General features: G+C 39.7%; 1 protein-coding gene across 1 annotated transcript in view; it reads left to right on the top strand.

Moving 5' to 3' along the window:
* LOC103131721 (ras GTPase-activating-like protein IQGAP1) overlaps nt 1–13531 on the top strand; it is a 51430-nt gene extending 37899 nt beyond the window's left edge. Inside the window, exons 16-34 of the mRNA XM_007543420.2 lie at nt 1590–1680; nt 1774–1941; nt 3104–3246; nt 3319–3489; nt 3568–3651; nt 3738–3809; nt 4167–4236; nt 4345–4709; nt 4807–4970; nt 5823–6047; nt 6727–6867; nt 6973–7057; nt 8425–8657; nt 8742–8874; nt 8960–9062; nt 9866–10001; nt 10077–10164; nt 12239–12448; nt 13355–13531. Of these exons, the coding sequence (XP_007543482.1) occupies nt 1590–1680; nt 1774–1941; nt 3104–3246; nt 3319–3489; nt 3568–3651; nt 3738–3809; nt 4167–4236; nt 4345–4709; nt 4807–4970; nt 5823–6047; nt 6727–6867; nt 6973–7057; nt 8425–8657; nt 8742–8874; nt 8960–9062; nt 9866–10001; nt 10077–10164; nt 12239–12448; nt 13355–13525 (2853 nt within the window). The 3' untranslated portion in view covers nt 13526–13531. The remainder of the gene's footprint in view (nt 1–1589; nt 1681–1773; nt 1942–3103; nt 3247–3318; nt 3490–3567; nt 3652–3737; nt 3810–4166; nt 4237–4344; nt 4710–4806; nt 4971–5822; nt 6048–6726; nt 6868–6972; nt 7058–8424; nt 8658–8741; nt 8875–8959; nt 9063–9865; nt 10002–10076; nt 10165–12238; nt 12449–13354) is intronic.
* Nucleotides 13532–13994: the final 463 nt, after the last annotated feature.

Raw genomic sequence — 13994 nt, 5'->3', positions numbered from 1 at the left:
ACTTAAAACAACATCCTATATTTTGCTGAAAAGTTGCTTCTAAGTTAGTTTTGTCTAATTTCAAGTGTATTAAGATAATTGTATTGGATACCAGACCAAAATTACTGGTAAGATTTTGTTTTATAGTGTAGACGCTGAAAGATTTGCATTTCTATTCCTTTTAACTTGTCCAGAAAAAGATCTTCAGTCAGTGTCGACCTCAATAAACTTATTTAGCTCAACTTCTCCTATTGCTGTAACTGAGAAAATAAAAAAAAATTAAAAATCCTGCACAATGTTCTAGAGGCGGATTCGAAGGAAGTGAGATGAAGTGCAGAATAAAATGTTAGATAGTTGAACTAATGCACCTCTAGAAAACTCAACCGCCCCAAACTCTCACTTCCTCTATTCCATGATGCAGTTGTAAAGTTTAAGCTGCACAGCCTTCCTCCTCCTCCTCCTCCTCCAGCCAGGCCCCTGCCTGCTCCGGCGCCACACCCTGTCGACCGCCTCCCCCAAACTACAAATCAAACATACAAACACTAATCTACACTCAGGTTTGTTTACTACTTTCTGTGCACGCTTCTACAGATGTTATCCACCAACACGCCCGTTTTTTTCTCCCCTTTGCTTGAGACATGAAGATCAGGTGTCAGTTTTACCCACAATACTACTTCTTCTTCTTCTGCTTCTTCTTCTTCTACTACTCGCCTCCTTCCATGTTCCCTGAGGGGTGGGAGGTATGAAAGGGGAGGCTGCAACCCGAGAAGCGCTAGAAAGCTACTTTTATGCAGAAAGAGTGCCATCTGGTGGCGGGTTGGCATCACTGCAGTGGAAAATAAGGGCGCGGGTTCTGATGAATCAAATAAGAAACAAAATAAATACACAGTATTTGCTTTTTGTCTGGATTCTTTTAGAAAATAAATACCAAAATGTAAAAATGCAATGTGAAAAAAATTAAGTAAACCCTGTGATTAGGCAGCTATTAAATTTTCAAAAAAAAAAACAAAAAAAAAACCTACTTGGTAAGATTTTGTTTTTGCAGTGTAATATGAATGGTAACTTTGTTCTGCAGTGCATCTCTGATATGTCGACGGACAGTGAAGTGAGTCTGACTCTCTTAAGGACCCACCACAGTGTTTTAGTCTGGACTTTGACTAGGCCATTGCAACATCTTGATTCATTTCCTTGTTTTTTAGCCATTTTGTTGAAGATTTGCTGAAGTGGTTTGATCATTGACTTGCTGCTGACCCAGTTTGACCAGGCTGGCTGGTGGCTTTACATTTCACTCTAGAAAGCTTTGCTATGCTCTGACATTGTGCTAATTTTGCTGGGACACCCTGTTTCACTCTTGGGTGTTCTTTGTCTCTGATAATTCTATTTATTTTATTGATTTTTATTTTTTGTCCTTTAGGTTTTGAAATTTCTCATTAGGAATTATTATATTTGTAGCTTTCCTGCATTAAGACCAAACTTTATTGCTGATGTCTTTTTCTAATTGACATTGTGCTAACATTCATTAAAAACCATTTGTCTTGGTTTTATCGTTGCTCTGTGTTTTCATGGTTTTTTAAAATAATTTTGCTTGTGTATTTTTTTTTATCTTTTAGGAAACTCAGGATCCATCCGCCGTGCTGTGGCTGGATGAGATCCAGGACGCCATCTTGAAGGCAAACCAAGACACAAAGGAGGCCTTGCTCTGTAAGAAAACACACATTTACACACCCTCTGCTTTCCAGCATTTCTGTTTGTCGGGGAAACTGTAATACTTGACGTTTGGTTTTGTTCCAACAGTCTCCCAGTCCATCCAGGCCATTAACGAGGCGGTGGATACTGGAGATTCAGCTCAGACTCTGGCTGCTCTGCGCAGCCCAGGAGCCGGTCTGTACGGCGTCACCGCAGAGTGCGCACCGACCTATCAGGATGACTTGGCCAAGATTAAAGAGGAGAAGAAGAACGAAGGTGAGGAGATGCAGAAATGATTCATTCTGCTCCTGGTTTGAGTCACTGCTTATGTCTTTTCTCCATATAATTATCAAATGGAGATTGATTAGAGGAATAATTTGCAAGAACAGAATGATCTGAGAATGAGACAATGGGTTGAACTCAGAAACAAACAGTTCAGTTTGAGCCTTGACAAGCAGGTCTGCATGCACACCTGCATGCAGCTGTTGGCTAACAGTGAACACCACCCAAAGAAGGGAGTGTCCAAGTTTCCTGGAAAGACAAGAACTTTAATTGGAGGTAATGAAGCAGCAGCATGTAGAAATATGTCATTATGACTAAATACAGGAGAATTTCTCATTTACAGCCTGCAGTGTTTCAGCAGGAGCTTTTTAAGAGATGCTCCGATCCGTGTTTTTCACTTCCGATACCGATATCTGATACAGAAAAATCAGTGCAGAATTAACTTAGAACATTTCTTTTTTTTTTAAACCCAGATGTAAATGTACTGAATTACAAATGTATTTAATTACTGCACACTTACACTGCAAAAACATGAAAAAGTGATTTTGGTTTAGTTTTTAGTGCAAATACCTTAGTTTTTGCACTAACTAAGGTTAGTTAGTGCAACCTTAGTTAGTGCAAAACTAACTTAAGTAGCTTAAGTAGCTTAAGCAGCTACTTAAGCTGTAGCTGCTTGTTTAAGTCAAAGTTCTGGTTCCATTGTCAGACTATTTCACTTATAGCAAGACATTTTTCTTATAAGTTAAATAATCTGCCAATAAAACTAGAACATTTTCATCAATATTGTGGAAATATTGACTTAAAACAAGCTCCTATATCTTACTGAAAAGTTACTTATAAGTGTGTCTTATTTTAAGTGAACTAAGATTATTTGCATTAGAAACTAGATCAAAAATATTAGGTAAGATTTTGTGTTTTTGCAGTGAACCAATCATCAACACCCTCACACATCAGCATAACATCCATTAAAAATCCATCCTTATCTTTTGCAAACATAATTATCTTCCTAAATGTCAAAAACAATCTTCCATGAATTTTGTTACATTTAGCAACCAGTGGGATTTTTGTAGCTTCATCTTTGTTTTCCTTCTCTGAGACCTGATGGTTCATTGGGATTACCTGCATGAATTAAAGTGAAACCAATCCATCTGTCCAGGTGATAATGGCAGCGAGTGGGTCAAACACTGGGTGAAGGGTGGACACAACTACTACTACAACCTGCAGACCAAGGAGGGCACATGGGTGGAGCCCGAAGGCTTCCAGCCAAACAACACGCAGATCAACAAGGAGGAGATCCAGGTAGGGCTCTGCCAGGTGTGGGCCTCACCTGAGGTGGGAAGCCTTGTTTGACCGTTTATTTTCTCCCATCAGGGGGTCGTTTCTGGGGTAACTACTGCCTACAACCGGGAGCAGCTCTGGCTCGCTAACGAGACTCTAATCGCGAAGCTTCAAGCTCGATGTCGCGGCTACCTGGTGAGAAACGGCCTGAAAGAGCGGATGAACTTCCTGAAGTCTCAGGACCCGGCTGTGATGTGCATCCAGGTGAGAAATTTGTTATAAAACATCTAGACTAAACCCAGGTGTTATCAGACCGTCTGATTCCCAAACGTTTCTGGTCAGGCTCACTGGAAAGGCTACAAACAGAGGAAGGCATTCCTGGACCGCAAGCAGTACCTGAAAGATCACACCGACGAAGCCATTAAGGTAAAACTGAAAAGACGTTCCAGTGATCTGTCGCCCGATTGTAGAAAAAACCCCATTAAAAACTGATAGATTTGTCTTTGTTTCAGATTCAGTCCATGGTCCGAATGCATCAAGCTCGTAAGAAGTATAAAGATCGTCTGAAGTACTTTGAAGATCATGTGAGTCTTGTTCACCCGCGGTTTTGCGCCAACCTGAGACTATGAAAAGTAATCGCCCCCGATTGTTTAAATTAATTCACTCTGGGAGAGTTTCAAGCATGAACACACCAAAATGTTGTTCTTGGGTCTTATTTGACCTCTTGGATGAGTTGTTGATGTACTCTTTGAGCTGGTGGAATCCCTTAGGAATGACTTGGTAACCCTTCCCAGGTCAATTACTTTATCTGATTCTGAATATCTTTAGATTGTTCTTCGATGTTTTGAGATCTTTAACCTACTTCAACTCATCAGAAAGGTTACTTTCCTTTCTGAATCAATGTGGATTAAAATCTCACTGATTAATGTTTTGTGCTGCAGATTGATGATGTGGTGAAGATCCAGGCATTCATCAGAGCCAACAAGGCGAGGGATGACTACAAGACTCTGAGTAAGTAGGAGATGAAAGGTGGAATAGCCTGGCCGAGTTGGTCACCCACTTTGTCACATGGCCTCTTCAGTTTAGTGGTCATGTGACATTTCTGCAAACTTTCCACAGTCAATGCTGAAAATCCCCCAATGGCGGTGGTGAGGAAGTTTGTCCACCTGCTGGATCACAGCGACCAGGACTTCCAGGAGGAGCTGGAGCTGATGCGGCTCCGTGAGGAGGTGGTCACAAACATCCGCTCCAACCAGCAGCTGGAGAACGACTTGAACCTGATGGACATCAAGATCGGCCTGCTGGTGAAGAACAAGATCACCCTTCAGGAGGTGGTGTCCCACAGCAAGAAGCTGACCAAGAAGAATAAGGGCCAGTTGTCCGACATGATGATGATGAACAAGCAGAGGGGGGGGCTGAAGGCTCTCAGCAAGGAGAAGAGAGTCAAGCTTGAGGCCTATCAGCATCTCTTTTACCTTTTACAGGTGACAGTCCTTCACAGTATTTGTCTGTTGCTGAATTCCTGTTTCAAACTCACCTGTCTGCCTGACAACACGTCTCTAACCATCTGATTTGTTGTAGACCAACCCGACATATTTGGCCAAGTTGATCTTCCAGATGCCACAGAATAAATCTACAAAGTTCATGGACTCTGTCATCTTCACCCTGTATAACTACGCCTCAAACCAGAGGGAGGAGTACCTGCTCCTGAAGCTCTTCAAAACTGCTCTGCAGGAGGAGATTAAGTAAGAAGCAAAGTCCTGATATCATAACTCATGCTATTAGCTTTACAAGAGAAGAATGCTGCTGTCTAACTGAGTCAGCTCAGGCTCTATGAGTCGGTCGTTGTGTTCTCTTTATGATGCCGTCTGCATTTGTAGTGAAAGATATGACGTCCAACTTGCTCTGCACTGTGTTAATATGATGGTCTCCATTCCAGTTAGCTTGGTAGAGCTTGAGACTATTACTGTTGGGTAAAGTCCCACGTTGGGCACCAATTTTGTTGGGAAAAAAAGTTTTGTCCAGTCTAACTTTCTAACCTGTGTCAATTTGTCGACTTGCTTTACTCTGGATTTTCACCAGAGTTTCTCAGAATCATCACATCTGGAGTTTCTTTCAACAGATTATGTGACTGTTTATAACAATGTCTCAATCTTACTAAATTTTGCTAAGTTGTAAGTTTTTCCTGGCAGCAAGCTGTATGTCATTACGTTTGTGATGGTAAGACAGAAAAGGCCTTTTCTTGGCATCCCTCCAAAACAACCCGTTAGCATGTAGCTGCCACCTAAGGGTTGTCATGGAGACGCCCTCATAATGGATGGGGGCAAGGTATACTTGAGACTTTGTCCCTGTTTGTCACAGTTCCAGTTGTTTCTGAATCCTTGTAATTTTTTTCAAGTTTATGCCAGTAACAATGTTGATGTAACCATTTCCCAACTTAATACACAAATGCTGAGTTCTGTCGTCTTTGCCTTTTTAAAGAGTGCCTAAGAGACCTTTGTGTGTGTGTTTAGACAAATAGTTAAGCTAATGCAACACTGTGTATTCCAACATGCATCACTATCTACTAACTCACTATGTTGTTAAACTGTTTGCAGGTCAAAAGTGGACCAGATGAAGGAGATTGTAACCGGAAATCCAACAGTAATCAAGATGGTGGTGAGCTTCCACAGAGGCGCACGAGGACAGAACGCACTGAGGCAGATCCTGGCACCTGTGGTCAAAGAAATTATGGATGACAAAACGCTAAACATCAAGACGGACCCAGTGGACATCTACAAAGGCTGGGTGAACCAGATGGAGTCGCAGACTGGAGAAGCGAGGTGAGATGGAGGTCGGGTTGCATCATAAGATGGGACTCGTCTTGAGTCCTTGTTCATTCTAGAAATAGTTATTTTAACTTGTGTAGCTGCACTTCTTTATCAGATCAGTTCCTCTTAAACATCATGCAGTAAAACAAGATGAAAATACTAGCTTGTTATCTCATGGAGTGTGTTGTTTCCCCTCTATGCTGATGACACTCATTTCTGTTTTTATTATCTCTCTTCACTCTGATTAAACACAGCAGAACCACTGAGCACTGAATGTTTGATTCCTCTATTTTATCTATGCTGTCTGTTTGTTCTTTTGAGAAAATGAAGATGTTTCTATTTAATGGGCCATGGTTATTTCCTGGTATTTAGATATCTGACATTTCTGCACAGATTACTGATCAAATATTTTCCTTGGTGTGTTATTTGCATCAGTGGTTCAAAGAAACATTTTTATAGCTTTCTCAATTGAGAAGTCTTTATTGCCATGAAATATATGAAACATATCTAAACACTTCAAAATGAAGATTCAATAGTTATGGACAGCTTCTACCATTTTGTTTCTAAGAGTCGCTCTGGAAAATCTTTTTTAAGAATTATAAGTTCAGTTTGCTGCAGCTTTTTCCCAACTCCTCCTTTCCTGGTTGAACTTGTTGATTTTTTTTTCTTTGTTTTTTTGTCTTGTTAACAGTAAGCTGCCTTATGACGTCACTCCAGAACAAGCCATGACTCATGAGGAGGTTAGGACGAGACTGGAGGCCTCCATCAAGCACATGAAGAGCATCACTGATAAATTCCTGTCAGCGATAATTGTCTCTGTGGATAAAATTCCGTATGTTCCTCATTTATCATAATAAAGATGTGTTGAACATTTTTTTCCCCCAACATAGCCAGATTTTCCAATTTTACATCACTTTATGTTACTTTTGTGTCTCAGATATGGAATGCGGTTCATCTCCAAGGTGCTAAAAGACACTCTACAAGAGAAGTTCCCAGATTCTACGGAGGATGAGCTGCTCAAGGTTTGCATCACAAAACAAAAACTTATTTATGCTGCATGACAAATTATTTCAGATTTACCTACCTAATGAGTTTTAAAATCAAAATAGTTAACTTTAGAAAACAGCAATGTCAGAATTAATTACGGTTAGCTGATGTTGTCAGATGAATTTCAGCAACAGTGACAATAATTAACAGAGTATGTTAGCATAATAGGCTAATAACAACACACATGGATTTTAGCATGTTAATGTTGGTCATAATGACCAATTTAAAATGTTGACTGGCTACCAATTGCAATAATCAACTGTAGACTAAAGCAAAGTAATATTAGCATTAATCAAAATAACTAAATTTGGATGTTAACCGTGCTAAAGTTGACATTAATCTAAATCAACTGTGGATATTAGCACTAATAATCACTTAGAGCTAATGGCCTTCTAATGTCAACCAGAATAAAAAATGATGGATCCTAGCATTCTGATGTTCGCAATAAACAACCAACTATGGACGTTATTATGCTAATGTTTAAACATAGCTAACCATGGAAGTTAGCATGCTAAAGTTGATCATGATTAACTTTGGATAGCGTGCTATTGTTAGCATAAAAAATAATTATATGTTTAATAGGAGCTGTTAATCATAATAACCCTGTGAAAGCTGGTATGCTAATGTCAGTACTGACGATGTTTAAGCTGTTAGCTTACATTAGCATGCTAATGAAGGCATTTATCACAATTTACCATGAATGATGTTAGAATCCTCTTGTCAGTTGTTGGCATTCTAATGTTTGCATTAATCATAACAAACTATGGATGATCTTATGGTAATTGATCACTTATTAACTATTTATGCTAATGTTTGCATCAATCATAATGATGAACCGTGGCTCATCATATGGTAACAATAATTAAGGATGTTATCACAGTAATCAACAGTGAATATTAGTTTTTAAATGATTTTTACGTAAAGTGTGTTTAATTGACCCATTATCTCAACCCATTTACTCATTTAACAGTTTTCATGCCCATTTTCTTCCAGTTCTGCCTTTCTTTGTTACACATCTCTTTCCTTTATCTTCTTCTGGTGTTGCCCTCTTCCTTCCACGTTTCCAACCAGCTCCAGTTTCTCTCTGTCGATTTTCAGCTGCTCCCTTATCTCTGCTGACACTAAGGTGAGCCAAGCCACCTCTTTAGGCTTTCTTTCATGCTGCTCTCTTTATCATTTAGACATTTCTGCATCTCTCTGAAGCATTTACTGAGCTGTTAAATCCCCACTTCCTTCATATTTATGCTAAAGGTCTTGTAAAATGGGAAAAAAGATTATTTGTACTAATACCGCTTGTTCTGAGTATCATCGTTGAAGTGATGGAGCCATTTGAACTTTGCAGATCGTGGGGAACCTTTTGTATTACCGCTACATGAACCCTGCTATTGTAGCACCTGATGCCTTCGACATTATTGAGGTGTCTGCTGGTGGTCAGCTTACCACTGAGCAAAGAAGGAACCTGGGTTCTGTGGCCAAGATGCTTCAGCACGCTGCGTCCAACAAGATGTTCCTGGGAGACAACGCTCACCTCAACCCCATCAACGAATATCTCAGCTCCTCCCACCAGAAGTTCAGGTCTGAAATCTTAATACTTCTGAATATTACTGCCAAAATTTTTCCTTTTGTTTTCAAACTCATTATTTTCTCCTTCTTTCACAGGCGTTTCTTTTTGTCTGCATGTGACGTTCCCTCACTTGAAGATAAATTCAATGTGGACCAGTACTCAGACTTGGTCACGGTCACCAAACCTGTCATCTACATCTCCATTGGAGAGATCATAAACACTCACACTGTGAGTTTATATCACCCCGTTCTAAAATTGATTGATTATTCCATGATTATTTGATTAAAACAAGCAATCTTTTGTGTTCTGTTAGCTGCTGCTGGATCACCAGGACGCCATTGCACCTGAACACAATGACCCCATCCATGAGCTCCTCACGGACCTGGGGGACGTTCCCACTGTGGAGTCTCTTATTGGTGAGTGGATTAAAATGACCAGATTATTTTAAAATGTCTCTAATCTCTTCTGGCCCTAAACTGACTCGTCAAACCAGATTTTTAAAGCAGCCGTATTATGCAAAAATTCACATTTGCATGTTTTTGCACTTCCGTTTGGGTTTCTACTGCTTCTAAAAACAAACAAACCAAAAAACAAAAACAAATAAAGCACTCAGCCAGTTTTTGGCAATAAGTTAATGTTTTTTTGTGTCTGGAAAATTAGTGAAGCCCATTTCATTACCTAACAACCCAAGCTGAGTGGCAGTCCGTTATGCACTGTACAATGGCTGCTGGAAAAGACGAGTGTATTGTTGCTAATTTACTATCCAGAAACCGCTTGCTGCATTCTTGCTGGTTGTGCAGGAGGCTCCGCTTCTGCTTTTTAAAGATGTATGGTTGTGTAATTGTTGTGCATCTGTTTGCAGCCATTTTAAAGTGCGAGTGTAAACATTTAGTTGGGGGGCGTGGCCAGCAGCAGCTTATTTGGATTTAAAGTGACAAGACGCCCTAAAACAGGTTATTCTGAAAGGAGCTCAATGTAGGCAGACCTGAGCAGACTAAACCCTCATTATCTAAGACAGATGTTGTGAAAAAACAATGTAATGGATATGTTTTGTATAGCCTGTAGACATATGCTAACTAGTTCAAAGAAGCATACTGTGTTCACGTAATGTTGAATTTTTTTTATTTTAATCAAACGAGCACCACTTTACTTTTATGATTTGGCTACATTAGTGATGAGAGCAGTTTCTGACCGTTTCTGCCCTCCATCCGTCTGTCAGGTGAAAATCCCCTTCCTCCAGACGATCCCAACAAAGAGCTGATGGGAAAGACGGAGGTCTCACTCACGCTCACCAACAAGTTTGACGTTCCTGGTGAGGCCAATACAGAGATGGACGCCAAGACTCTCCTGCTCAAGTGAGTTTGGCCCCTACAGGAAGATCTTCTGAAGCGTAATCAGAAACATTTTCATCTTCGTTTTGTCGTTTCCAGCACCAAGAGGCTGATTGTGGATGTCATCCGGTTCCAGCCTGGAGAGACTCTGACTGAGATCCTGGATTCAACAGCGTCTCCAGAGCAGGTTGGATGTGCTGAAAATTAATGACTTGAGTCATTGCTTCAAACAGACACCAGGGGGCGCCCAGCATTTAGCCATGTTTTTCTTTGATTAGAGTGGAAAACTACAGCATTACCTTGAGGCACAAAATGGGAACTTAACATGCTTGAAGACAAATGCTGACTTCACTTTGTGACGGATCAAGTGCAAACAGAGTTGCACTTCCCACCTATTTGGCAACATCCTCTTTTTGAAAAATTGAAAATTTCAGACCCAGAGAAATTCCTTCATTAGTCATTAGTTGTCCTGATTGCTCTGCTGTTTATCTGTTTAAATTACCATAAAATCAGTTTTATCCACACTGTGTTGAGCAGAAGTGTTGAACGATTCCTGGTGTTTTGATAACTTCTGTTTTTTAACCACACAGTCCTAGTCATTTTTTTCAGACTGACGCATCTTCTTTCCTCATTTTGCTTTTCAGCACACAGGATGTTATCACAATTTGGGGAAACAAACCGTGAAATCAGCCAAAGTCCAAGAAAAGAGACCCTCAGAAATCCAATTATTCTTAAAGCACCTGTACTAATATCTGGTTAGATAAATGCATAAATATCCAGCCATTTACTTTAGCTAATGAGCCAATATGAGCACATTTTTCTTTTAGCACAATCGTGTTTTTGCTAACTTTGATAACGTTTAGTGCACTTAACTTTAATAACTGAATTCTTTCAGATAAACTTGAAAACGCTAATTTACTTGGTTGTTTAAAGTTTCAGTTGAATAAAGTCTGAAATCGGTGTTAAAGTTTTAGTTGTCAACCATTAAGAATTCAATTAGACTTTTATATTAATGCTCTTATTTTGAAGGGGGTGAAGACTGTTTACGCAGATTTTCCGTTTCCTCAAGTTTTCTCTTTTTTCTTCAATAACTTTATTTCAAACAAACGTACAGAAACAAGCTTCCACTAAGTACCATGTTGGTTTAGTGCTTTACGATTAGTGCTTTAGGGTTAGCACAACTAGCTTTCCAGCTAGCAGTGCCCACCACTGGAGATGATGTTAATGTCTTTCCAGAAGCATCATGTTGGCCTGATTTCTCTGTTCCAAAACAGATAAATCCAAAACGTTTAGATGATTACAGTTGGATCTCTGTCCAGATTTTTAACATCTGACTCAAACTGACCTCAGATAAAAGGAAAATTTTTAGGATGTTCATGAAGGACCTAGGAACCACCAAGACTTGGGTCTACAATGGACGAGAAGATGCTGGAACAATCAGAGGTTAGAGATTTGGTAGCCATGTAAGACATAGATTGATGAGTACATTTGGAGGAGTCCAATTTAAAACTACAAACAAAGTAGCAACTACGGCTGGACAATATGGCTGAAAAACGTATCACGATATAAGCGTTTTATGTCAGTCGATATCGATAATTATTGATTAATTTTGTGTTTTAAATATCTGAAAAACAGCCAAACGGGTGGCGTGAACCTTCCTATTTTATCCACAGTTTTCATTACACTGCGCTGTTTTTTATTTTTAAGAAGTTTGGGGCAAAGTAGCAAAACCTGAAACTGCTGCTGCATAAGTTATTTAACAGGTTGTTGCTAGGTGACCAGAAATTACTCAACAGGTTGTTGCTAGGATACCAGAAGTTACTCAACAGGTTATTGCTAGGATACCAGAAGTTACTCAACAGGTTGTTGCTAGGATACCAGAAGTTACTCAACAGGTTGTTGCTAGGATACCAGAAATTACCCAACAGGTTGTTGCTAGGTGACCAAAGAGCGACTGAGTTAGTTGGTTCCTCCCACCTAGCTTACCTGACTGTGAGAGGTTGAGCATCTACAGCCTTTCCTCTGCCTACATCCCCCAGAATGCTGTGCGGTTCTGTCCCAACAGGAAAACAATCCAAAACAAACATCTAACCTGGTTCTGAAATGGATAAATCAGCTTCTGGGAAGGCCTTCCTGTAGTACCTCGTCATCTTTCCCCTCATTAATGAACAAATCCCAGAGATTTCTAACAATTATTGCACGTTGTGTTTTCAGGCCTTAAAAGCCCAAAAGTTGCAACCAGGTTGTTTTTGTGCTTTCAGGAAGCGGAGTACCAGCGCGCTATGCAGAGGAGAGCCATCAGGGATGCAAAGACCCCAGAGAAGATGAAGCAGGTGAAGCCGGTGGTGGACGACAGCCTGACCCTGCAGGGCAAAAAGGACAAGATCAAGAGCAACCTGCAGCGGCTGGCCGAGCTCGGGAAGGTCCACCCGGAGAACCGCTACCAGGACCTCATCAATGACATCGCCAAGGTTGGACAAATAAACACTTTATCTGTGGGGTTTAAAAAACAGCCTGACAAGATAATGGAAACTGAAATTAAACATTTTTGTTTTCTGAAATAAACAAAAATGGTAATGAAATGGTGGAGAAACTATATTGTGCTTTTATAAGACAAAAATCTACTGAAATTATAGCTACAATATCATTTGTTTTAGTGTTTTAATCTATTTATTGATCTTTTGAACTGATGTTTGATTGATTTAAATTGTTCCCCCACACAAGCAGCTTAAGTTTCGTCTCCAAAATGGCGGCAGCAAACGTTGGGAGAAAACACCAGTCAGTTGGTTCTTCAACAATATTTGAATAAATACATTTGGTTGAGTATTCATTACCCAATCAATGTAAACATAATCACTGTACAATACTTAAAACTTTTTGAACTCTGCATCTTAATATTAAACAAAATCTGAAAAAACAAACAAAAAAACTACTACTATAATTAGTAAAGAAAAACAACATTTAACTAATAAAAACTAGCAAAAAGGCCTGTCAATATTAATACATCAAATATTAATACATCAATCAACAAACTCTAATAAACATTTAACACACTCAAATATCCAAAATAAAAAAACAGAAACAACAAACAAATATAATGAATAATGAAGTCTCTGTAAACAAAATTTTCATCAGAGAAAGATGAGTTGAGACCAATGCACCAGAGTGAAGATTTTTAACTTCCAGTGTTTGGTAGAAAGAGAGAAAACACTCTAAAAACAAATTAAAACTAACTGGATTACAGAAACAAAAAGTCAGAATGAAATAAAACTAAACTACAATGAAATACCTAAATACCAGGGTCACATTGTTACCCTGGTTTAAATGTGTGTGTTAATGTGATGTGATGTGTGTGTGTGTGTGTGTGTGTGCTGCAGGACATCAGGAACCAGAGACGGTATCGGCAGCGCAGGAAAGCCGAGCTGGTGAAGCTTCAGCAGACCAACTCGGGCCTGAATTCAAAAACCACCTTCTACAACATGCAGATCGATTCCTACAACCAGTACATCAAGACGTGCATGGACAACCTGGCCAGCAAGGGCAAGTAAGTAGACGTCACACCGGGGTCCTTCAGCTGATCCTCCTTAAAGCCAAACCTCCGGCCATGAGGGCCAAAAGCACTGAGGAGGCCAAAAAAGACTTTAAAACAACCCCTCTGCTCCTTTTTAAAGTTTATCTGCTCAGTAATAAACTACAGTAAAACTTGAAATAATTGTAGATACAAAACGGAAAAAGATTTGTCAAAACTGCGTAATAATACAGACAGGCCCACAGTTTGTTAATGTTTGTGGTTTTACTCCAAAGCTATGACAAAAGTAGAAACATTAATAAATGGGAATCTAGTTTTTGGTACCTCAGATGTTTTTTAAGATGTTATGTAAAATCTTGCTCTACAATATGAAAACTTTGAGGTTGGGAACCGCACAGAATCTTTCTGAGGGCCGAAAATGGCCCCCGGGCCAATATTTGCTAGTTCTTTTCAATGTTTCTCCAGCGTTTGGAGCCACTATGGAAGGT

Source organism: Poecilia formosa, unplaced genomic scaffold (assembly GCF_000485575.1).
Source record: "Poecilia formosa unplaced genomic scaffold, Poecilia_formosa-5.1.2 Scaffold821, whole genome shotgun sequence".
NCBI lineage: Eukaryota > Metazoa > Chordata > Actinopteri > Cyprinodontiformes > Poeciliidae > Poecilia > Poecilia formosa.
Note: the sequence above shows the minus strand (reverse complement) of the source record. Positions and strands in the feature narration are given on the sequence as shown.